This window comes from Emys orbicularis, chromosome 3 (assembly GCF_028017835.1).
Source record: "Emys orbicularis isolate rEmyOrb1 chromosome 3, rEmyOrb1.hap1, whole genome shotgun sequence".
Taxonomy (NCBI): domain Eukaryota; kingdom Metazoa; phylum Chordata; order Testudines; family Emydidae; genus Emys; species Emys orbicularis.
In genome coordinates, this window is record NC_088685.1 from 18710561 (window position 1) to 18737499 (window position 26939).

Here is a 26939-nt window from a genome sequence, read left to right on the forward strand (position 1 = left end):
CCAAAATGCCATTAGCCTTCTTGGCAACAAGAGCACACTGTTGACTCATATCCAGCTTCTCGTCCACTATAACCCCTAGGTCCTTTTCTGCAGAACTTCTGCCTAGCCGCTCGGTCCCTAGTCTGTAGAAGTGCATGGGATTCTTCCGTCCTAAGTGCAGGACTCTGCACTTGTCCTTGTTGAACCTCATCATATTTCTTTTGGCCCAGTCCTCTAATTTGTCTAGGTCCCTCTTGTTGCCTGCCTAAAAAGGCCTCGAGATGGCAAACAGGGTTCGTCGCCCGGTGTGCTTGGCACCAATAAAGACACCGAGGGGAGAAAGCAAGCCAAGTTTATTTCAGAGCTCTGAAATGGCACTAGGAGACCAGCATGTCTCAAATCCAGTGCAGCACATACAAACAACTTTTACCTTTTATACTCCAAGCTGTTTCTGTGCAAGCCTTTGTTCTGTTTCTCCCTCTTACCCCTCCCACCCCTCCCTTCTCTAGCAGTTACAATTAGAAAAATTCCCATTCGTCTGCTTATCTTTTGGCCTTGCAAGGCCTGTTTACAGCAGCTGTCTGCTAGAAAAGCTGACCCTTACATTTCTGCTTCAACATGTAAGCAGTTAGCATAGAAGTAGGTGAGAGTTCACAAGATGGAGTCACTGTGGCTCACAGACCCAGAGCAGAAGAGCTTCATCGGCTCTTTTGGCCTTCTACTCCCCTGAGTTACCTGGTAGCTATGCCTAGTGACACCAACACTCTTTTAGCCTGAAATGGTTTTGACAGACATCAAGTGTGAGGGACCTGTCTTGGACCGTCACAACATAATGGATACGGAAGTGAAATCTGACTTTCAGAATAAAGCTGATACAACTTCATTTTGCATTGCACCTTTCTTCAAATCTGTGTTCTGAATCTGCATCACTCACTCATTGTGACAGCCTCTCTGTGCCTTGGTTTCCCTATCTGTAAAATGGGGATGATAATGCAAACCCACCTTAGCATGCAGCTCTGAGATGTATGGATGAAAAGCACTATACAAATGTGAAGTATTATTTACTAAATATGTCATGTAAGTAGGATCAATACTACTGTTTTTGCATATAAAAGGAGCTGCTTGTGCGAAAGTGCTTGGATCAAGAGTTGTAAGGGTGGTTGAAGGAGCAGATGAGTCTATTGCCACATGAACAGAAGTGCGGGAGAGTAAAGACATTGCTGAGGTATATTAAGTAAGTACTGTACCTACATACATAGAGAAAGTCAGGTAGTAACTTGCAGGAAGACTCTGGCGGGGGCTGGGGGGAGGGTTGAAAGCAAGGAGTGCAATTTTGAACCGGATCCTGAAATGAAATGAAAGGAGAGCTGGTAGACCATAGATGGGGATGGGGTTATGTGGTTGCGCTCTTCTGTATGTAAACAAAAATTCCATTGTGATTCCTGGTGGCAATTGTAATCTACTATTGACTCCATTATTTCACTTTTCAGACACTGCTAATCTGTACGTGAGTGGCATGGCATCAAATCACAGCACTTCGCCCCAAGATGACCAGCTTCCTCATTACCTCCAGGATGAAGACCCCTTTGCATCAAAACTCTCTAGGGAAGCTGACATAGTAGCTGGATTTTATTTAACAGTAATTGGTAAGGCTGTTTTAATTATTTTGTTCATGGTGTTGTAAGTCACTACATGGTCTATCAGGCACCCGCAAAGAAGGCTGCAGCCAGTCATATCTGTGGTGCACCAGATAGTAAAACGAAAGATGTGGTGGGATGGTGGGTGGGGAACTTAAGTAATAGGAAAATGGGTATTGCCAGATGGGATCAAAACCATGATCCATCTGGTCCAGTATCCTATCTGTGACAGTGACCAGTACTAGATGTGTCAGAGGAAAATGCAAGAAATCCTTAAAGGACAATTATTTGGTAAGCTGCTCATAGAAGTTGTTTCCTAGCCTGGGACAATTAGTGGCTGGCTTCTGCCCTTATAGCATAGGGGTTTATACCCCTTTCATTTTTAAAAAAGATCTATCTAATATAACTATACGGATAATGAGAATATCCACAGACACCCAGTCATATTTGAGTCTTGCTAAGCTCTTGGTCTCAATGATACTGCATGGCAATGAGTTCCATGTGTTGAGGAAATACATTTCTACATGTATGGGTTTTATATTTATTGTCTTTCATTGCATTTCCCCTGGTTCCATAATACCAGGGGCTTCCAATTTACCTTCTTTATAATCATTCATTAAAATCATATACCTCTATCAGACCCTCTCTTATTTGTCTCCTCCCAAAACAAGCTCCAGGGCGGATAGCTCAGTGGTGTGAGCATTGGCCTGCTAAACCCAGGGTTGTGAGTTCAATCCTTGAGGGGGCCACTTAGGGATCTGGGGCGAAATCACTACTTGGTCCTGCTAGTGAAGGCAGGGGGCTGGACTCGATGATCTTTCAAGGTCCCTTCCAGTTCTAGGAGATAGGATATATCTCCATTAATTTATTTTATTTATTTAAGCTTAATATTTCAATCTCTTCTGCTACAAAAGTCTCTTCAAGATTTGAGTAATTGTTGTTGCCTTTCTTGGCATCTCTTCTACATGTTGTTATTCAGTAGTATAATGTCACTCTATAAATCAGGGGAGTATGCTCAGAATGTGTGTTCAGGATGGGTCTCCTGGTTTCAGTAACTGAACCCAGTATTCCATGTAAGGTACACCATTGATTTACACAGTGCCGTGTACACACACTATTCTCAGTATTCTTTTCCTGCTCTCTATGCATCCTAGCATTTTGTTTGCTACCCCCCACTTTTTTCTTTCCTGCTGCTGTGTAAATAGATGTCTTCAGTGAGTTGTCCAAAACAAACCAACCCTCGGGTCTTTTTCCTGAGTAAGTTACGTTTATTGAGATCCCAGGAACTATGTAGGCCTCAGAGTGGTTGAAAGTATTCCTTCCAAAATACATTGTCTTACCTTTTAAAAATTATTGTATTTAATGTAGATTTCAATATATAAACTTTAAAAGAAACATCTCTCGCAGGCTCTAAGCAGCTTTGAGAAATAATAAAAAATACTATCAGAGGAAGACAAAGAAAAGCAGCAGCAAACTTTGCATAAAAGAAACCAGGCCACACAACCAGAATTTCCCCATCTTAGGTCCCACAAACCCTAGTCCTCTACAAATAAAACTTCAGTGGAACCTCTGAAAGTGTGTGCCCACAAAGATGGCCTGTGAATGTCATATATGAATGGACGCACTCTTGCCAAAGTGTAGAGGCCCAGAGAAGTGTGGGGGCCCTTAAAAGTGGCCTCTATGAAGAAGCAAAGCATTGTATCTTTAGCATCAGTAGGGAATTACTGATACTAAAGTAGAGTGATCATCTAGTCATTAGGATATTAAGCAAGAAACACTTCAAAAAATTACTGTTAATGCCCACGCTAACTCTGAACCAATGGTACAAAAGACATGGTAATCTTGAGTTAGTGAAAATGCTGCCAACACACTGTCTATTAGGCCTCTGAGTTTCTGATTGTTTCATGGCAACAAACAGAGAAGTTAGATTAGAAGCATAAAATACTCTTGCTGGACGGTTGCAATGTGACACTTCTTTATTTCTAAGAATTCAGAATAACACAGAAGAACCCCAAACAGAGAAAGACAAAGCAGACTCCCTAAAATAGAGAGGCACAACTCACCCCCCCCCCCGCCCCTTACTCTAGGCTCTGTCTTCTGACTGACTCTGATCCCAGCCAGCTTCCCTGCAGACCCCCGTGGCTGCAAGAAGGACCAGGAAAACCACTGAGAATTTAAAGTGATAGATCAGTTTTAATAGTTTTCAATACACCACACTTCTGAATTCAGATTCCTTCTGCTCTGATGCTATAGACCCCAGTGTTCATTAACTTGATTCCAAGCATGTGAGCTTTCAATTATGTGGCGGGGGGGGGGGGGGGAGGTTAAAAAATGTTGGGCTCTACAAATATGTCCAAAAAAGGTAGAAGGTCTATGTGGGGTATTACAGAGAGATTGTGGGGCTCACAAAGATCATGAAAGGAGCCATGCCAGGTGATCCTTATCTCCTTTTGTCTGGAGACCATGGGAAGGGTTCCTCAACAAAATTTTTGTACAGTATAAAAATGGGTTTGATTTGATTCAAGTTTGAGTGAACCTGGTTTTGTTGTGGCTGATCTGGTTAGCTCGTCATCATAGGAGACTGCAGTAGACTTTTGCTTGTATTAAAATACACAGCTTCTCATGTGTCCATGTTTATGTGGAAGATAATCATTTAAGGATGTTCCACCAAATTCACTCTAATAAATCATTCTGAGCAAGTCTTTGTTTCTCATGCCAGCCATTTCCCTGTGCACCGCTTTGTGGTGTCTTTTCCCATGGTATATTAGTACTTTCAAAACAAAAATAAGGACTATAAAGACATAAGCCTCCCTCCTCCCATAATTTGCCCCCAAACTTAAATAGAAAGTGCATATCCCCAGCACATTGCAGAGTACAGCTTTGCAGACGTGGAAGAGGGGAAGCTATCGTTGGTTCAGTTGAGTAAGTAAGATCTGTGAGTAAGTAAATCTTCTGGCTGAAATCTCAGTCCCTCAGAAGGGTTGGTGGTGCTCTCCTTGGCAGTGCCAGAGGAGGGTTGCTTGGATTATGATAGTGCCTGAAGGCCCTGATCTTGTTCTAAAAACCTGCAAAGGGGATTTCTTTAAATTTGCCCATCGAACCTACAGCTGGCCAGAACATTTCTGACATAAGTCTTCCCTTGAAAAATGCTGTTTTGTTGTAATTGAAACATTTCATGGGAACGTGTGGATTTCTACAAAACTTGGCTTAGAAAAAAATTGAAATGAAGCACTTTGGTGATGTTGAAACATTCCATTTCAACATTACCAGAGTGGAACACTGATTTTTCATCTAAAAAAATCCCCCTTCATTTCAGAATTTATTTTATTTTTTTATTTTTTATTCTTTTTTTTAATAAAAAGTCAAAATCAAAACAAAGCATTTTGACTTTTTGGGGGAAAAAATTTCAACTGAAACTATTTACCAAATTTGACCTGAATTTGTGAATAGTTTTCATCAGCCCAAGATTGCATTTTCTGGTGAATATACTATTTGTCTGAAAAATTTTGCCCAGGTTTAGAAAGAATATCTCTGAGGTTTAAACTATAGTATCTTAATGGCAGTGTGTACTAACTCAGATTAGAGTAATGATTATTTAAATGTCAACAATTGGGTAAAGCATATTAAATAGTGATTGGTAAACAGCAAGGCAACCTGTTATCTTGTCCATTGGTTTACAGTACAAACGGCTTCTGAAGCATTAAAGTAAATCCTCTGAAACATCTGGTACTGGCCATTATCAGAGACAGTATATTGCACTAGATGGATCAATGTTCTGATCTAGTATGGCAATCCCTGTGTTTCTGTTAATAGCAATGTTGGTATATGGGGTCACGTGTACGCATAAATAAAAACCATATTGCCCGCCTCACTATATTTGACATACAATTTGTCAAATTATAATGATTTTGCTTGTAGATGAGTGTGTTTTCTGATTAGATGATCTTTGCCCAATTATGAAAGTGTTAAATCAGGAGTTTTCACTTGTGCATAGTATAGACCACATCTTGATAGGCATATTCTAGAGACCGACCTCCCTTCTCATTCACCATTAGACTGCCGCTTTTCTCCTTCACGTTCACACAATGTCCTCACAGCAATTGCAACAGTTGCTTACATATAAAAGAAATATTAAGACAGCTAAAAATTGTTTAAAACAATGTAGTGCTTTTAATACAATTTACCAGTTGCGAAGAAAGAGAATCCGTACCATGCAACCAACTAGCTCTCTCAGAGGTAGAGAGCCACTGCCTTATATAATTGCATTATAACTTATACAATACTTCATAGTGGTTTTTAAGATTTTATCTTTCTTGAAAAGTGTTTAGTAAACACATACAAATTGTTCATTGTGAAAAAATGCATCTGCTGAATTTAGCCCTTTCCCTGTTTGAGAATTGTCATAGTTTGAAGTAAATAAAACTATTTGACATACAAACACATTTTGGACTCTGGGTTGTTTGTGTACTGCTAATAATGAGAAGTCACCTGAGTTTTGTTGTTTGGAATTCTCTATTCGAGAACTGTGATTGGTCACCCAAGTCCCATAGTATTTTGAACAATTTTGAAATTTAAGTACCTAAATGTAGGCACCTAAATCCATAGCTAGGCATCTAGTAAGTCGCCTGGCTTTCAGAGGTGCTGAGCACCCACAGTTATCATTGACTTCAACTAGAATTGCACGTGTTCAGCACCTCTGAAGACTAGTTCACATAGTCAGGTACCTAAATAGCCCAAAGCAGAAGCCAGGAAAGTTCCCCACCATTCCCCCGCTTACATATATAATTATAACATTATTATTGTTACAGAACTACAGGGCAATAATGATAGCTGGATGTCATGACTGGGAAAAAGGAAATGAAAGAAATTAGATTTGCCTTCAATTCTGAAAGTGGTTAGTTTCATGATCATTCAGATCTATTATGATCTTGAGTTCCATAGTCTAGGGTCCAACTCCTGTATGAGTTCTGTCTCATTCATTCAGGAGCCTCCCCAGCATAGGTGCTGGAACTAGGTGCTGGGTGTTCCCACCTCCCTGGCTTGCAGGGGTTTCCGTCATATGCAGGGGTTACAGTTTGGTTCAATGGCTCTCAGCACCCCCACTATAAAAATTGTTCCAGCACCCCTGTTCCCTGGTTGGACGCTGGTTTCTTTGTTCTTGTTGAACATAGCTATCATGGGAGGTCATGGGTTCTCTGAAAGGAAATGGGTAGTTCACAGGTGGCATTGGAGACTACTTGCATTTTGCTAGCTTTTCAATCAGATTACTTAGAAAATGGGGGCTAGATAAAGAATAATATTTTGCAAGGTCTCTAGCATCAGTCAATGGTCTCTTTAGTTTTGGTGGGACTATTGTATGTTTAGGGAGTGTGTCAGACTCCGCTCCATAAAGGAGATGTTGATAGTCTCTATTATTAGGATCTCTGTTATTTTCTACTCTTCTACCATGCAGGAGAGGCAGGAATCAGAATCAGGATGGTGATCCTGATTCCTGTTGGTGTCTCCATGGCTTCTGTTTGTTTGAATGGGCTAAAATCTTGGCAGAAGGGCAATGTGATTCTGTTTCTGTGACTGGCTTGTTATCTGCAGCGGCCCATGAAGCCATTCCAGATGTGAGTGATCCTGTTGGTGAAACAGGATTATAATTCCTTGCAGCAGGAGGTGCTGTATTCTGGGATTGAATGGAGGCACTTTGGGTACGCAAAACTATTTATGGTCTGGTAGACTTTGCTATTTCTATGGTGGAGGACTGCTAAACTCTTTGTGCCTCTTTCATGAAAATGGCACAAGTTTGTAGAATTTGTTTGTGGTTTTCTGACACCGATACGCTAGGTTTCTTCTTTCATGATCTTCTTTCACAGGATGTCCAGTTAGGGCAATCTAGATGGGTAGACCAGTTCTCTGAAAGGCCAGATGGTGAGGAGAGGCTTCCCCTTTAAGGAATCACTTACCCCACAGTGTCAATATCAGTGGAGTTAGGGTGACGGTAGAGTGGCAGCTCCAAGCCAAGGCTCTGTGAGTCCCCAGCTGGTGAGCAGAGAGAGACAATAATAGCCATTATGAATAGTACAAGTTCTCCCTCACTGAGCAAATCCCAGATACTGTCTTATGCCAGTTGTACACAACAAAGTAGATGTGAAGTTCACAACAAAATGCTGAGTGAAATGCCATTGAAAGTGGAACCACCCTCTAGGAACTTCTCAGTGTGAAGGACTTCCGCTCATCTGATATTAAGTACCTGATGTTATTTCAGAGATATAGATCTTTGTGACTGAGCCAGAACAATGAATTTCATCATTATAGTTGCATACACATCCACGTGAGAAATGAGGCTAGCAAGGATTAAAGGATAAAGAGAATGGGAAGATTTATTGTCTGCATTAGATTAACAATTTAACTATTTACAGTAAGGCTCAAATGGTGTAGATAGTGGGCATCTGCACAAGGATGTTTAATGAACTGTGAGGAAGGGGCTGCCTTCTGTCTCACAAAGACTTATATATCACTGAAATAGCATCAGGTACTTAACTGGGAGATTATATGGAACAGAGCTGTGCAAATAACTGCTTTTTCAGTTCACTGGCAGTTCTGAAGAATTAAAAAAAATATTTTGGTTTGGGTCAAACCAAATCCAAAAAACTATGAAAAATTTCAGTGTATCAAAAAAACCATCCTATTTTGGGTCTAATGAAACATATTTCGTTTAACCCAAAATGGATTTTTTTAAGGCACTGATGGAGAAGGAAGCTGAGGTGGCCTTCTTTATAACCCTTAGCCTAGTGGTTAGGATACTCACTTGGGATGTCTGGACACCACGGTTCAATTCTCAACTCTGTGAGATGGGAGGTGAGGACTTGAGCTTGCATCTCTCACTCAGTAGTTGCCCTGTTCTGTCTATTCCCTCTGAAACATCTGGCAGCAGCCACTGTCAGAAAACAGATACTAGGTTAGTTGGGCCATTGGTCTGACCCAGTATGGCCAGTCTTATGTTCTTAGACTAGGAGAGTGCTGTAGCCATCAGGCTATAGTCTCTCTCACTCACTCACTCACTCTTCATTGTCATTATGAGGGATTAAATTACATGCCTGGGACTTCGCTAACCTGAAAACTTCATTTTAGTCTAAATTATTCCGTGAATTTGTGTCCATTTCATGAACAGTTTCGGGTTGACTGAAAGTGCATTTTTTTTGGTGACTAAACCATTTGTCTGAAAAATGTTGCCAAGCTCTAATCTGGAAGGTATGTTTACTAATAAAATGTAAAACACACAGTGAAGATAAGAACTGATGTGTTTTAAGTTCTGTTTGTTGGTGTTTTAACCCTAGAGTTAACCACAATGAGCTAAAACAGATTTCAATGCTTCAATCGTTGTATACACTAAGGCCAGGTCCACACTGGGGCGGGGGATCGATCTAGGAAACGCAACTTCAGCTACGAGAATAGCATAGCTGAAGTCGACGTTTACTAGATCGAACTAAATTTACTTACTGCGGGTCCACGCGGCGCAGGCAGGCTCCCCCGTCGACAGCGCTTCCTCCTCTCGGTGAGCAGGAGTTCCGCAGTCGACGGGGGAGCGCTTCTGGGATCGATCTATCGCGTCCAGATGAGACGCGATAAATCGATCCCAGAAGATCGATCTCTACCTGCCGAATTGGGCGGGTAGTGTGGACCAGCCCTAAGTGTTCTAATCCTGTGTCATTTCCCATTGTGAACAACTCCTCTGAGAGCAGTGCTGGAATCAATGAGAAATGAGTATTTTTTGTACTGTCTGACATTTCTGTTAAGGTTACAGTTAGGTGAAAATTTTCAGCTGAAACTTTTTTCAGTGAAAAATGCAAATTCAGGACATCTGAAACATTTGCAAATCCATGTCTGTCGCAGGGCAGGGCTTCTCCTGGGCTTCCAAACACTAGCTGCCTTGCCCAGTCTCCTTTAAGAAGGTTTATTCTCTTAAAACTGGCAAGTAAACCAATAGAAAACAGTCTTCGAACTCACCTCTTTTCTTTCAGGCTTCAGATAGGGTTGCCAACTTTCTAATCATGGAAATCCAAACACCCTTGCCCCACCCCTTCACCAAGGCCATGCCCTGCCCTGCCTTTTCTCTAAGGCCCCGCCCCCGCTCACTCCATCCCTCCGTCCGTCGCTCGCTGTCCCACACCCTCACTCACTTGCTCATTTTCACCGGGCAGGAACAGGGGGTTGGGGTGTGGGAGGGGATGAGGGCTCCATCTGGGGGTGTGGGCTCTGGGATGGGGCTGGGGATGAGTAATTTGAGTTGCAGGAGGGGGCTCAGGGCTGGGGCAGTGGGTTGGGGTGCGGGGGGGGTGAGGGGTGAAGGCTCTTGGCAGCACTTAGCTCAGGTGGCTCCCAGAAAGCATGTCCCTCCGGCTCCTAGGTGGAGAGGTGGCCAGGGCGCACTGCCCCTGCCTGCAGGCAACGCCCCCACAGCTCCCATTGGCCAATGGGAGCTGCGGAGCCAGTGCTCAGGGTGGAGGCAGTGCGCGGAGCCCTGAGGTCACCCCTCTGCCTAGGAGCCAGAGGGACATGCCAGCCACTTCCTGGGAGATGCACAGAGCTGGGTAGGGAGCCTGCCAGTCCCACACCAACTGGACTTTTAATGGCCTGGTCAGCCGTTCTGATCAGAGCTGCCAGGATCCTTTTTCAACTGGGTGTTCCGGTTAAAAAACGGACGCCTGGCAACCCTAGCTTCAGTGCCACCCCTCCCAGGATTCTCTGGGGCTTCTGCTCCTGACAGCTTCCCAGGTCTAGTCAGCTATGCTCCCTTCCTGGAGCAGTCAACCCAGAGCTGCTTCCCTGAGCATCTGTCCCCTTGCTCCAGGGAACCACCACAGGTGTTAGCTCCACTCTGGTGTGGCATCCTTTCCTGTCCCCATCACTCCCTTCCACCTCTCACTTCCTGTCCTCTGACGGCCTTTTATAGTCCCAGATGTATCCCAGACCCATTGTCTGAATTGGGCTCACCAGTTACCCTGTGACAGTGTCAAATTGAGTGAATTTTGTGTGAAAAACAAACCAACCCAGTGTTCCAAAAAAGTTGAAATATTTAATTGAAGATTTTGAAACTGAAACATTTTGACTTTTCATTTTGAAATTTATTTCAATTTTATTTTTAATAAAAGGGTTTGTGTGTGTGTGTGTGAGAGAGAGAGAGAGAGAGAGAATTGTGGGGGTTCACCAGAAATTTTGTTTAGGGTCAACCCAAAATTATTATTTTTTCTGTATGGCCAGAGGAACCCCTCCCCCCCTCCCAAAATCAGTTATTCACACAGCTCTAGCTAGGGTCTTTTCCATTCCTCTCTTTCTTTCCTAGGTGACTGTGATGGATTTGGAGCTGCCCTGTGATAATTTATGAGTAATATATGTTGGCCTGTATAAGGGACCAGGGCATAGGCAGTCTGGCTTAGAGATCGCAGCTGGACTGGGGTCCACACATTGGGGCAGTAGTCGGTGAGCAGGGTTTGGAGGAATCACTAGAAAAGTCAGGGTCATAGTCAGGCTGGGATCAGAGACAGTACCAGGCTGGAATCAGATTCAGGCCAGAACTGGAGACCGGAGATCAGAGGTAGATCTGGGGTCCCAGCAAGCCTGAAAACCATATCGTTGCCCAGGCAACTTCCTGGGCCACCCTCCAGGGTGAAATAGGGCACTTGGCCAATCAGCACGCTGCAGGGTACTCTGGGTCCTTTGGGTGGTACTTCCTGTGGCGCTCACTCTCCACAGTGCTCCCTGGCTACAGCACTTCATTACTTCCTGGTGGCATTGTGGGACCATCAGCTAGCCCATGCTCTGCACACCTAGGGTGTAGTCCACAGATCCTTACAGCCTGGTTATTGGGATGTTATTTAGTGTATGACTATATTGGTTAAAGTTAATAGGGTTTTTTTCTGGATGCAGGCAGGAAGGAGAAGAACGGCTCAAGATAGCCTCCTATCAGCAAACACTTACGAGTTGTTAAGGGATGATGGCAGAACTATTAGCTTTGATGACTCTCTCTGTCTCTGACCAGCCTTCAACTGGTTTAATGAGGAATGACCAAGGCCTGCCAAACGCAGGGGAGCAAAGGACTTGGGCAGAGGGGGGTTAAAGACGGGCAGTCGATCAGGGACAAAGGGGGTGGGAGGGGGTGGAGGTGGGACCAGACTCAGACACAGGTACAGGAGCCTGCTGTGTTGTATGGAGAAGTTAGGCTAGGGGCTTGTCTACATGGCAGGATAATGAGCTGTATGGGGGTTCTGGTTTCTAAAGTGTACTAATGTGTTGTGCATTAATTGGTCCATGCAGACTCTGCTGTTGTACACTAAAATTTCCCTAGTGTGCTTTAACATAGAAAAACAGCATGATGTTAAAGTATACCTACAGGGTCTACTTGGACCAGTTAGGGCACTTTAAAAATCACACCCCCGTAGTGCGCATTACCTCACTGTATAGACAAGCTCTAGGTCTTCATTATGGGATGGGATGGCTTTAGGTAAGAGAGACACGCATGTAGACTGTTGTTTTAAAATCCTTTTTCTCTTTTGCTTTGATCCTACTGCTAAATAAACAATACTTTTGTTTAAAAAGGCTGATTGGTCACCATATACCACTGGTCACTGGCTCCTGAAGGGAAGAATCGCAGGTGCCAGAATTCAGTCGGACCTGCAGGGTAAGAACAGTTAATACACATCGTACTGTAGCCCAGGTCATAGTCTGAGAGTGGAGGAATCGTGTGATTCTACCCTGAGGCAGGTAAGAGCACAAGACCCAACCATGTGGACATGTACATCGAGAAACCAGAAAGGGAACAGAGCTGCAGCTAGCCCTATAACTGGAACAACTGTATTCGAAATTGCTACATTTATTTATGCTTTAATGTTCACTACATTTTTTCAATAATTTTAAGCAGTTGATTGTGGTCACTTTAATTTTGACCACAATCTTTACGTTTTACCTCCCTTCAGCTGCTCAACTCAATATAAAAATGAATTAACATGATTTTTAATGCTCCTGGACTTACTAGTATTGGCTTCATATACTCTAGTTGAGTTCACAGCCCAGATCTTATTGATTTAAATAGGATAATGATCAAGCGCCTTGTTATGTATTTTTTATGAATGTCAGAAATGAATCTTTATGTTCAAATAAAAATGGAAAAAGGAAACCCAAAGCTGAAGCAGTGCGCACATGTTTTGGAACTAAATCCTCTGTGGAAATAGAAAATGAGGTCTAAAAGTGGAGCAGGAAGGTCTACTGCTGTGGATGATTGTGTACGGGGGGAAAATGTGTTTAAACTGCCTGTTAAATCAATGTGGATTTATCCCTGGGGTGGGGGGGCTGGGATTAAACTGTGTATAGTTTTACACCACTGAAGTTGTTTCAGATTGCTTACTGAGATGCCTTGTTACATCCTCTTATTAGTTGCTACCATGGTCCATGACGTTGCTTTTCTCCTTTGGTGGAGGTACACTGGTTTTTCTCTAGTGGGAACTGTAGAGGGTCTAGGTAACCAGGAAAGGGAAATGGAGTCAGTAGGGGGATGGGAGGAGGACAGATGCTATGATTCAGAAGAGGGGTGGGGTGTGGTGAGTTGCAGAGGGACAAGATTAAAAATAAATAAATAAAGCCAGTTACACCATTTTTGCACTCACATTAATTTCTAACAAGTTTATATGGGACATCTACTGTACACCACTGTTTGGCACATTTCATGCTGAATTTGTCCTCGTTGGGAATTTAAAACAAGACAAGAGCGGCATCCACTTATATCTAGCCTATGTTTGGCTGGCTGAATGGGATTGGTGGCAGTGACGTAGCAGTCAGCAGCCTCTGGTTTGATCACTTTTTGTCTTTTATAACTTTCTTATAGTGCCTTGGCTATAAATCAAAGCTGCTTTTTTCCTTAGATCACCCTCAGTGGAGACAAGCAGTTCAAATATCGCCTGCACTCCCCAGAGGATGACTTTTCCTTCCACCACAGCAGTTCCCAGAATGGGATTGGATTGAGTGCGCTACAATCTCCAGGACTTTGTTCTGTCAAGATTTAAATGATGTGACGCCTCACTATTCCATAGCTGCTTATCTCACAGAACACTTTTTGTGGATGTTGCATCTAAATTCTCCCTTACCTAATTCCAACCTGTCACTCTTAATGCACTATCACACATAGTTCTTCAGTTTCTTTGATTTACAGCCTTCCATGTGATTGTTCCCTAATCCCACCCACCTGGACAGTACGCATTTTTGTTACTCTTCTCTGAATTCCTTCTAGTTTGTTGACCTCTCTGTCTGGAACTGTGAAGCTCAGAATGAAAATAAAGACACTGTTGTGCCAAAGAATTGTGGGGAAGCGTTTCTCAGCAATTTGGTTTAAGTGCAGTTTGTTTTGATATTTTTATTACAGGGGTTCTTTCAACTTTTGGGAATGGCTATGTTCTTTTTATGTCCTTGAAACGGAAAAAGAAGCTCAGACCCGCTGAGATAATGACTGTCAATTTAGCTGTGTGTGACTTGGGGATTTCAGGTAATTCAGTGTTTTATTTCTTCCTTTACTTTTCCTGCCTTTTTATTTTTATTTCTTTTTGGCCATGATACGTGAGGCCAAATTCTACTCTGCGTTGTGCAGATGGGACCCCCCCTATATGACAGTAGGAGCCCAGGGTGTGCTTGTGATAACAGAACTCAGCCCATACAGTTTCTATTCCATTGTTTCCACATTAAAAAAAAAAAAAAGATCGGAAAGAGTATAACAGAGCAATTGTAGGGAGGTGCAAATCCCCTGGAAAGAGAATGAAAATGAAGCGAAATATGACCTATTCCAGAGATCTTGAATCAGGCAAAGGGCCCATGCAGGTTCAAATCTCAGAAGTTCACATTGTACGATTTGGCATGATCAATACAAAACAGCCTTCATAACAGCTGAAGAACACTATATTTCAGTTCTACCAAATGTTATATATATCAGGGATATAAACACATACTGAACAAACCCCATAGAATGAGGGGTGAGGAATGTCGAGGGCTTTGAGATGTTCAAATCTAATAATTTTCTACCTAGTTACCTTTTTAAGACTGGGACACCGCCTCTTTTCCTTCCTGTAAAAAGCCATGCTCTACTGTCCATGTCAATTTGTAAAGAAGACGCAACCCAGGGAAAGACCCATATGCCCAACTCTCAATCTGAATATGTTTAGGGGTGGGAATAGACACCCTTTAGAAGACTGTGCAGCACTGTGGAGGTGCCTAGCTCTTGGTGATACTTTATTTTTTAATCTGATGCTTGTGCAATTCTCATTACACTCATGAGAGGTATACACACCTGGGGAGAAGAACTGTACACCCCTTTCGAAAAAAATGGCTTGGACTGCAGGAGCCTGAGGAAATCCACCTGAAATCCACACCTGATATTCACCCAACTGACCACAGGGTGTCATCAGTGTGGTACAAATGATAGCTTAAAGGAACAGGCGGCTCCAAACTTCGTTAGATCCCAGTACTGTTATATCTCATTTGTTAATACACCTTAGGTCTGGTCTACACTAGGTGGGGTGTCAATGTAAGATACGCAACTTCAGCTACGGGAATACCGTAGCTGAAGTCGACATATCTTATTCCGACTTATCTCCCGTCCTCACGGCGCAGGATCAACGGCCGCGGCTCCCCTGTCGACTCTGCTACCGCCGCTCGCTCCGGTGGAGTTCCGGAGTCGACGGGGAGCGCATTCGGGGATCGATATAGCGCATCTTAACGAGATGCGCTATATCGATCCCTGATAAATCAATCACTACCCGCCGATACGGCGGGTAGTCTGGACATACCCTTAGAGAAAAGTCATTCTCATTCCAGGAAATGGCATGATTGGGTCTGAGGATCTGTGAAAGCTGATGTTTTCTGGCTGAGTGATCAGCCTGTGGATATACAAATAAGTCTCTGCTGTGGGATTTGCTTGTTTCTAAGAGTGTTAGCATAAAAATGTCTGCTCTAGTGTCAAGATAAACCCCTTAGAATGATTCATTAGCTGTTTTCCATCTGTAGCACTTAGAAATGCAGCAAACAAATTCCAGATAGGCAAGAAACAACTCCAGTCTCATACATCAATTATGCCCTGTGAATCCAACTCATTTAATAGTGAAATATCAGCTTGTTGGTGACCTTTGCAAACATGCATTCATTTCTGATGCCATCTACTGGATAATGCATGCTTGTAATGTGCAACTCACAATATGTTTAGAATTGTGATTAGAGCAAGCATTTTACGATCAGGACTTCTGGGTTCTATTCCCAGTTCTAGTCCCTGTTCCCAGACATAGAGTATGATCCTTGACCAAATCAATCTCCCTATGCCTTTGTGTAAAAGGCCTATAATTAACATGGAGTAAATACTTTGCAACAAATAATTAATTTGATTAGTTCAGCCTTTTTCTGCTTATGTAATGCTGTGACTAGCACAGGGCAAAATTGTTCGGATGAATAGTTTATTTACTGAAAAATACAATTTTAATCAACCAGAAAATATTTGCAAATTTGACAAGTTTGATCTTACTCCTGGGCAAAGGGCAATTACCTCACTCTACCCTATGTTTGAAGATGCCTACATTATCATTGATCTCCCCTCAGTGTCCTGTATTTTGAGTAAAGATAGTTGTTGTTTTTTTAAAGATTATTTTGACAGCATCAACTTTTCCAATGACCCATTGTTTCCCCTCTTTGTAGTTGTAGGAAAACCATTTAGTATAATTTCCTTCTTCTCTCACCGATGGGTGTTTGGCTGGCTGGGCTGCCGTTGGTATGGATGGGCTGGCTTCTTCTTTGGCTGTGGGAGCCTTATCACCATGACAGCTGTCAGCCTGGATAGATACCTGAAAATTTGTCATTTAACTTACGGTAAGAAGGAAATTTGCATTGAGTGACACTATATAGCGATTTTCTTTCCCCATCCTCACTGGAGACTTGTATAGAAGCATTAAGCTGAAATGTACAAGAATCATGTTCCCTATTCCTAGGGTGACCATATTTCCCAAAAGGAAAGCAGGACATTGTGCAGGGCTGGTCCAAGCCGTCCCTGCCCTTCCCGTGGGGCTGGCCTGAGCCCTGCCTGCCTGCCCCCTGCCCAAGCCCTGCCCCCCGCTGCATGACTGGCATCACTGCTCCCCCCGCACTTTCCTCTGCATCACACCCCACTTTTTTGAAAAAGTGGGCATTTGTCCTGTTTACTCTTGCCAACTGATCAAGTCAGTAAGAGCAAATGGGACAAATGCCCACTTTTGCCAACAAAGTCGGGATGGCCAGGACAGGGCTTAAAAAAGGGACAGTCCTGGCTAAAAAAGGATGTATGGTCACCCTACCTAACCCTCAGAGCAGTGGGAAAGTCCCTAGAGGTCAGGTTAGGCCCAAACAGTAATTTAGTTTACAAAATCTAGTTTCAATGGAAATGCTTTCACGCACTTTTAAAAATTTCATTTATGAAACAATTTTTTGCAGTGTTTGCAACCCAAACACTGCAGCACTGAAGGTGTTCACCAAGAAGGTGAACAGGATTAGGAACAAAACTGACTACTTTGATTAATCTATTTTCATAGTCCAAGTAAATATTATAATAAGAGAAATAAAGAAATAATATGAACAGTAATGAGTAAATTTAGATTTTTATAATTATTTCAGTTGTAATAATCCATGGTACTGAGAGTAGTAACTGAGAAACATAGATTTTTAGGTAAAAAAGGACCATTATAATCATCTGCTTTGACGCCTGTATACCATGGGCCATAGAATTTCACCAAGTAGTTTCTCCATCAAGCCTATAACTTCTGGTTGAGCTAGAACATATCTTTTAGGAATACAACCAGTCTTGATTTAAAGACTTCAGGGGTATGTCTTCACTGCATCTGGCCGTGTGCCCTCTCAGCCCGGGCAGACAGATTTGCACTAGCTCTGCATGAGCTAGCATGTTAAAAATAGCAGCATGGATGTTGCTACACGTGGCGGCTTGGTCTAGCTGCCTATATCCAATCCTGCCCAACCCCCTGGGTCCGAGCCCAGGTGGCTAGCCCAAGCCACTGTTGTCGTGCTGCAACATCCACGCTCTGCATAGGCTAGCATGAGTCTGTCTACTTGGGAGGCCTGCTCCCAGATGGAGTGTAGAAATACCCCAAGTGTCGTAGAATCCATTACATCCCTAAGTACATTGTTCCAATGGTTAGCTAAACTCTCTGAAAAAAACCCGCACATCTTATTTCCAGTCTGAATTTTTCTAGTTTCAACTTCCAGCCATTGCATCTTTCTATACCTTTCTCAGTTAAACTAAGAGAGGTTCACAACAATAATACAGTGACAAATGCAGCAAAGAAATGGTATGCAGTAAATGGTCTGACTAGCTCTTAATTGCAGGTGTAGAATTTCAAGTTGTCTTTAGCCAAATATATATAATCTGCCATTATAATTGTTGAATTATCTTCCAGGTACCTGGCTTAAGAGACATCATGCCTTTATCTGCCTGGCAATAATCTGGGCCTACGCTACGTTCTGGGCTACTGTGCCATTTGCTGGTTTGGGGAACTATGCTCCCGAGCCATTTGGAACCTCGTGCACTCTGGATTGGTGGCTGGCTCAGGCTTCAGTGGCTGGACAGGCATTTATTCTGAATATTCTCTTCTTCTGCCTCTTGCTCCCAACTGCAGTGATTGTGTTTTCCTATGTTAAAATCATTGCAAAAGTCAAGTCGTCCGCCAAAGAAGTTGCTCATTATGACACCAGGATTCAAAACAATCATGTCCTGGAAATTAAATTGACCAAGGTAGGTAGGAGAAAACTGTCAGACCATAAAACCAGGCGGGAAGAACCATAGATCCTATAATTGGTACTGAATATTTGTGAAGCTCTAATGTGTCACAAGCACAAGATTGTGGTGGCCTGCGATGTTAGTTGCAGCCCTTACTCTCCCTGTATCTGCAAGGCACAGCTGAAGGAAGGGGAGGATGGAGTTGTGATTAAGGCACTTAAAATGAGACCCTGGGGAGATGGGCCCAGTCTGAATCTGTGTAACCTTGGACCAATCATTTGATTGTTCTGTGCCTCAGTTTCCCCATCCGTAAAATGGGGATAATAATACTTCCTTACCTCACAGGTGTGGTCATGAAGATAAATTTAAAAATGTTTGTGAGGCACTCAGGTATCACTGTGAAGGGGGCCATAAAATAGATGAAAAGCGGGGTTTTATTACTGGTGAAATAAAACTATGGAAAATTTGTATTCTTCTATCAAAGAAGATACACGTACAAGAAAATGTGGTGATTATGTGAATTTCTTTAAGATTCACAATGAATTTTTTATAAAAATTAAGGTCCAGACAAAATGCCAAGATGGCCTCTGTTGTCACAATTTTTGGTTACCCCGGCCTTATTTTTGCAGTTCTTTTTTTAAGAAACCCTCCCAGAACCTTGGGAATATAGTAGTGTGTTCCCCATCCGACTGTACCCTTTTTCTGTTTGGCAAACATGTCAGCCACGAGCTTGGCTGACACAGGAAGATTTAACTGGGAACCTCCAGCGCTAAAACCATCAGTCTCTAGAGCCTGAGACAAAGAGCCAAAGCTTCCAGAAATAGAATCACATCTTCTGTGGCTCGGATATGGGGGGAGGGACGGGACTTGTAACACACTGACTAGTAGTTACATATTTATTTTCTTTCCATGTTTGGAAATGAACTGAAATTAACAAGTGGTTGCAATGCCTATAATAGATTTATAGATTCACAGAGTCTAAGGCAAGAAGGGGCCATTATAATCACCTAGTCTGACCTTCTGGCCAAAGAACTTCCCCAAAATAATTCCTAGAGCAGCTCTTTTAGAACAACATCCTGTCTTGATTTAAAAATGGTCAGCGATGGAGAATCCACCGCGACCCTTGGCAAATTGTTCCAGGGATTAATTACCTTCACCATTAAAAACGCACGCCTTATTGCCAGCTGAATGTATCTAGCTCAACTTTCAGACGTTGGATTGGGTTACATCTTTCTCTGCTAGGCTGAAGAGTTCATTATTAAATATTTGTTCCCCATGTAGATACTTATAGATTATAATCAAGTCACCCCTTAACCTTTTTGTTAAGCTAAATACTTTGAGCTCCTTGAATCTATCACTATAAGGCTTGTTTTCCAATCCCTTAATCATTCATGCAGCTCTTCTCTGAATCCTCTCCAGTTTATTAACATCCTTCTTGAATTGTAGACACCAGAACTGGACACAGTATTCCACTCACAGTTGCACCAGTGCCAAATATAGAGGTAAAATAACATATCTACTCATACTCAAGATTCCCCTGTTTATGCATTACAGACTTGCACTAGCTCTTTTGGCCACAACGACACACAGGAAGCTCATGTTTAGAGCCCAGCAAATCCACTGATATCCGCTTTATATCCACAGAGATCCGCATCCCTGGATGCAGATGTGGATATCCGCGGACCATTTTTGTGGATCGTGGATGGATGCGGATCCAAATTTTATATCGAAAGCCCTGCAAATCTGCGGATATCCGCTGAAATCTGCGGATATTCTCACCTGATATTGGTATATCTGCCAATACCCGTGGATCATTTTTCGGATCGCGGATTCGATGTGGATACAAATTTTGTATCTGCGCAGGGCTCTATTCATGTTCAGCTGATTATCCACCACGATCCTCACATCTTTTTCAGAGTCACTGCTTCCCAGGATAGAGTCCCATATCCTGTATGTATGGCCTACGTTCTTTGTTCCTACATGTATACATTTACATTTAGCTGTATTAAAATACATATTGTTTGCTTGTGTCCAGTTTACCAAGAGATCCAGATTGCTCTCAATCAGTGAACTCTCCTCTTTATTATTTACCACTCCACCAATTTTTGTTTCATCTGAAACTTTATCAATGATGATTTTATGTTTTCTTCTAGGTCGCTGATTAAAATGTTAAATAGCGTAGGTCCCTGCGGACCCCACTAGAAACACATTCACTTGATGATCATTCCCCATTTACACAATTACATTTTCAGGTCTTAAATTCATGTAATGTGTTCCATGTTAATTTTATAACTTTCTAGTTTTCCAATTAAAATGTTGTGTGTACCAAGTCAAATGCCATACAGAAGTCTAAGTATGTTATGTCAACATTACATTTATCAACCAAACTTTTAATCTCATCAAAAAAAAGATATAAAGTTAGTTTGACAGGATCTGTTTCCCACAAACCCATGCTGATTTACATTAATTACAATACCCTCCTTTAATTCTTTATTAATTGAGTCCCATACCAGTCACTCCATTATCTTGCCCTGGACTGATGTTAGGCTGACAGGCCTATAATTTCCCGAGTCATCCCATTTACGTTAGCTTTCTTCCAGAATTCTGGAACTTCTCTAATGCTCCAAGACTTACTGTAAATCAACATTAACAGTACAGCAAACTCCTCAGTCAGCTGTTTTGAAACTCTTGGATGCGAGTTATCTGGACCTGCTGATTTAAAAATGTTTAACTTTCGTAGCTTCTGTTTAACATCCTCCAGAGAATACCAGTGGAATGGAAAGAGTGTTATCATCACCATATGATGAGACTATAATACTATTGTCAAGATTTTTTTTGTTCCTAATATATTTTTTAAATTCCTTCTGATAAACATGTATCTACATAGTATACAAAGCCAAAACATCGTTGGGAATTCAGACCACCTGCAGCATAAACAGTCAAGCTAACACAGCCATGGGAATAGTTTTGGTTAGTTAGCTGCTGCTGCCTTGATAGTAGAAAGAACCCCAAATTCTGGTGGCCTTATTTACAGAGATACAGTGTACCTGCAGTGCTGCTTTTACAATCATAATTTGCACTTCTATAGAACCTTCTGTGCAAAGATCTTGATTCTAAATCTGGAAGATTTAGATCCAGTATTACAGAAATATGAAATCAGCTGTTGTTATGAGATCTCTGCCATCTGGAAGAGCAGGTTTCAGAGTAGCAGCCGTGTTAGTCTGTATCCGCAAAAATAACAGGAGTACTTGTGGCACCTTAGAGACTAACAAATTTATTAGAGCATAAGCTTTCGTGGGCTACAACCCACTTCTTCGGATGCATCCGAAGAAGTGGGTTGTAGCCCACGAAAGCTTATGCTCTAATAAATTTGTTAGTCTCTAAGGTGCCACAAGTACTCCTGTTATCTGGAAGAGCAGACATTCATGTGGATCTGTACACTGGAAACTATGTCCCATCCAGTTCCAGATCCTATCTGGAACCCAAAATGTTGGGGCAGGTTTGGGTCTGGGAAGTGGAATCCCATCATCCATCTTCAAAATTTCAAAAGGGGGTTGAATTTGAGTTTCCCTTTTTGGCTCCTGAATGTTAGATGGCAAAAAAAAAAGGGGGGGGAAGGTTTAAAATCTTTATGTCATTTAGTTCTTCAAGAATATTGAAACCACATCGACTAAGAATATCAACGCATGGAACAGAGGTTGAGAATAACACAATATCTGAAAGGCTTTAGCTGGCTCGAGAACAGAGCATTCACTGAAGATTTGTATTGTAATCCTTCTAATTACTTCTCCCAAATGACTATTCATGTACTATTATCTATTAGGATGCTGTGCAATACCGTATGAATTATGGTAGTGCTGTCAAACATGAACTTCAGAATACAATATCATGTGATGCAATATGGAACCTGTATCATATTACATATAGGTATGGGCACGCTTGTTCAGGTAAAATAAATGACTCAAAACTTTAGCTCAGTTAGAGTATTTTTTGACTTTTGAACAAACTGTATGTAGATCTTCTTTTCCTGACCTCCTATGAAAAACTTTTACGATTTAATAGGAATGTAACCAATGAGGTTCTGCAGAAATTAAATAGGATTCTATAGAAATTATTCACAAAACAGCAGGGATCTCATTCTCTGTTAAATTCTGACATGAGCTGGTTTAAAAAAATCTATAGAAGTGTTAAATTCTCAGCAGTGTCATTTTGGAATGGACCAGTGAAATACAACAGTTGTGGCTATCCCTATAGGTCTGTCAATGCATGTGTTTTGCAAGTGACAAATGCACATTCAGTTTCTCACCTGTTCACCCTCCAAAGTAATCATATTGTCTGCATTTTCTCAGTGGAAGATGGGAAGGGTTCTTATTAGCTGTCTTAGAAGCCTCTTGTTCTCTGGATGCCATCCGGGGCACAGGGAGGAGATGAGGCCGACTTAGGACTCTAACCCTCCTAGTACAACCGTCCCTCCACCATGACCTATTGGCAGCTGCTCCCAGGGTGCTGGTGATGCTGTCACACAACATCAGCACTGCCTGCAAGGGAGGAAGAATCCTTGTGTTGACTCCGGTTGCTGCAGTCTGTTTTCCTCTCCCTAGTCCTTTGTCCTCACTGCACTGACTTGCAATGGGGGACGGAGAGAGCTATAGCTCCTCCCATACACACAACACTTGGATAGCAACCTCGTTTTCTTTCTGAAACATTAACAGGAAATACTTCAGCCCAGTCCTGGAAATCTCTCTGGAGACCTTGGTCTTACAAGGTTTGTAGTGTGATTGCAAAGGAGTTCAAATGAGTGGTCGGAAGAATGGCCTTGAGCTTTCACCGTAAGGCTGAGCTCTAGGAGACCAGCATTCTGTTCATGTCTTCACCACTGGTTTGCTCATTTGGCTCATTTGCTGATTTGGCAAATCACTGAGGCCAAAATTTTCAGACGTGGGCGTACAGAGTTGGGCACCTAAATCCCTCTTTAGGCCTTTCAATAAGTAGCTTGATAGTGACAGGTGCTGAGCACTAGCCAGCTCCCACTGACTTCAAGCCTTAGACACCCCCCTTTGAAATGTTGGGGCTCAGTCTCACTGGACCTCGTTTTCCCATTTATGAAATAGAGACAAAACAATACTTCCAACTTCTCCGGGGTGTTGTGGGGCTCAGTGAATGTGTATCTGGAAAGCAGTTGGGGGAAGAGGCTGTAGAAGTAAAAAGTATTTCAGATAAGCGCCAAACCTGTGGCTTAAGCAGCACAAATTTTTAAATGATCCCAGATCACTTGAATGTTATCCAGGACTTTGGCATTTCAAATCATTTCTCTTGGTGTTAAATTCCCAAGAACAAGGTGACTTTTGTTTTATAAAGGATATATATAAATATCCTTTTCTACATATCACCCCCTCTTTGTTCTCTCTCTCTCTATTTATATATATGTAGTAAATACTCATTTAATTTAACTTCAAAGAATCATAATTCACTGACTTTTTGTTCAGTTTCTTCACTTTTAGTCTGGCCTAATGAGCTCAAGGAAAGATTTGGGCCAACAGAATCCCTATTTGTTCTATAGATGTCAAGCAAAAGTACAGCTGGAGATAGATAAGGAAAAGTGAAATAAATTACAGCATTGGTTCATACTGCAGACCTTATCTAATGCGGGGGTCATTTTTCCATTCTGTTGCATGCACCCTCACATTGTCTGCAACGCTGGGAGATACGAGTACTGTGCAGTGGGGTGCATCAATAAAGACCATTCGCTTAAGTAACTGTTTTCTCTCCTTTCTTTTTATTCTCACAAGGTGGCAATGTTGATCTGTGCCGGATTTCTAATTGCCTGGATCCCGTATGCCGTGGTATCAGTGTGGTCAGCTTTTGGACAGCCAGACTCAGTGCCCATTCAAGTTTCAGTCATCCCAACCTTGCTTGCAAAATCGGCAGCTATGTACAACCCAATTATTTACCAGGTTATTGATTGTAAATTTTCCTGTTGCCGCTCATTGCAGAAGAAGAGCTCTTTGAAGAAATCCAGGTAAATTTTGGAAAAAAGTGGGCAGCCTGAAAATATTTTGATTTCTGGATACTCATTTCCTTACTCCAAAATCTTTACAGAGCATAAGCACTGTAATCCTGGAATACAGGAATGGTCCACCTGACCTAGTTTCTTATTTTTTTACCTAGTGGCCAGTGCTGGATAACGTATAGGAAGGTTTCACCCCTCCCCTACTAATACACTTAGCTGTACCACATCTGTAGTATAAAATGAGGGACAATTTCTTCTTGGGTGTAACTGGTGATCAGCTTGTCATCTGAAGTACAGAAGTAGTTTGTGTAGGTCCTGATTCAAAAAACAGAAATGAATGGAAAGATTCCCTTTCACTTCAAAGGGCTTTGAATCAGTCACATACTCTTACCATCCTACCTAATATAAGCACTCAACCCTGAAAGGTACTGAATGCCCTCAATTCCCAGTGAAGTCAGTGGGAGCTGTGTGTCCTCAGCACCTTCCAGGATCTAGCCCTAAATGCAGGTGTTTTTCTTATTCACAGAAGTGCCTAATTAAAAAAATAATCTTTCGAAGCTATTTGCTTTAATGATATAATTGAGGCAAAACCAGCCCTTACAAGCCTGCAGTGTCCATGGGGATGCATTGGGTGTATCCTAGGCAGAATTTGGCCTCTTAGCTGTATGGGATGCTAAAGTGTTGGCACCATCTATGCATTTTATTTTCCTTATCGACAAAAAATATCAGTTTGTTGTTCACCACCAAGCCTGTGGAGAATGGTGTTGAGGGCCCAGCAATGCTGGGAGATTTAAGCATCAGCATTTCAGATTCCAACAGCATCCTCTGGTGCGGAAGTACAAAATGGAATTTTTCACAGAATGATAGAAATTACAGATCAGATCCTTTTCATCATCCATTCCCTTACCAATTAGGGAACGGCCCCCTATAGTGCATTTTCCTATGTGTTGTCCAGCCTAGGTTTAAAAATCCCAAGCTGCAGGCTGGCCCCCCTTAGCACTAGCCCGGAGCAAGGGCACCGGAGCCCTGCCAAAAATGGGAGGTGGGGTAGGGCCCCTGCCTGAGGTGGCGGCAAAGGCAGCCCCCTGCCCGTGTCCCAGGCCTCCTCCCAGGGTAGGTGGAGGGACCCAGGCTCAGGTGGAGGGGCCTTGGAGCCGCAGTCCGGCCATGATTAGAGCTGGGCGGGCAGCTGTGGGGAGCCGCGGCGGCGGACCCTCTACCTGCCCATGGTGCGGGGGGCCTGAGCAGTCCCCGGTCAGCATCCCCAGTCCCTGCCCGCCCGGGGCAGATGGAGAGTCCTTACAGCTGCCTGCGTGGCTCTTACCGTGGCCGGGCTGCAGCTCTGAGGCCCCCGTGTTCGGCCAGAGCTGGGCCAGGGAGAGCCACGCAGGCAGCTGTGGGGAGCCAGCATGGAGCTGCGGACCCTCCTCTTGCCCCAGGTGGCCGGGGAGCCCAGGGGGTGGGGACACGGGTTGGGGGCTGCTCTCAGCCCCCACCCCCCGCACTCCAGGCAGGTGGAGGGTCCACCACGGCTCCCCACAGCTGCCCGGGCTCCATGCTGTCATGGCCTGGGGGTGGGGCCTCGGAGAGGAGAGAAAGAGGGTGGGGTCTGCTCTGGCAAAAAGTGGACGGGCCAGGTCCATCCACTTTCAAAAAATGGGAGGGCTATAGCCCCCTGGCCCTGCCCAGTTCTGGTGCTGGGAAGCAGGAGGGAGTCTAGGGATGGAGTGTGGGTGGGGCCACGCAGACAGTTTGGGTAGGCTGAACCTTCCCCTGCTTTTGATACGCACCGCCCATGAGTCAGGGGTGTGGTTTTTACACCCCTCACCTACATAGCTATCCCGATATAACTTTGCCATGTAGGCCAGGCCTTAGAATGCATCCCTAGTCTACAACTCTCTTTTATGTGGAAACAAGAACCACCTTATCAACCGGATTTAATGGAGGTTGTCTCCCTCTGCCACAATATCACTCTGCTAGTCCATATATTGGTTTTGGCCCTGATATTTCATGTGGAAGGGCTTGGGGAGTGTAAGGACTGAGTGTGTGTCTAGCCTTTGTGCTGGGGTTCCACGTGGAAGGGAGGTTTTTTACAATCTCTCCCAGCTTTTATACCTGCAGAAGGACTGCTCTAGCCTTAGGTGAGGACTTGAGGATTTCTGTATGTCTGGTGATGAATAAAATGATCTGCAGGAATGGAACTTAATCATTTATAAAGCCAGGTTATTTCAGGCAATATGACCATATTTTTCCTTCCTGTAGGCTGTATACGATATCTGGAAATAGAGAGCCAACAGCAATGAACGAAACCCACCTGGAGGTGTGACGGCATATGGACAGGCGTATGGAAACATGCTGACAATCATTTTCTTCTCAGTTTCTTCCTTTGCAAATTAGGTAAAATACATTGGCAGATTTATTTTAGTATTTTTTCCCCCCTCTAACCTACATACCATGTAATTTTTCACCCTAACTGGAGTATCAACATTAGAGCTGGGCAAATAGAAGAAGAAAATACAGAGAATATTCATTTGAATTA

General features: G+C 43.0%; 1 protein-coding gene across 1 annotated transcript; it reads left to right on the plus strand.

Moving 5' to 3' along the window:
* Nucleotides 1-1459: 1459 nt before the first annotated feature.
* Nucleotides 1460-26726, plus strand: LOC135876725 (opsin-5-like). Its single transcript, XM_065402049.1, has 6 exons — nucleotides 1460-1625; nucleotides 14017-14136; nucleotides 16326-16496; nucleotides 18071-18405; nucleotides 24180-24409; nucleotides 26663-26726. Exons 1-6 carry the CDS (start codon nucleotides 1496-1498, stop codon nucleotides 26724-26726), a joined length of 1050 nt encoding a protein of 349 aa, XP_065258121.1. The 5' UTR covers nucleotides 1460-1495.
* The last annotated feature ends 213 nt before the right edge of the window (nucleotides 26727-26939 follow it).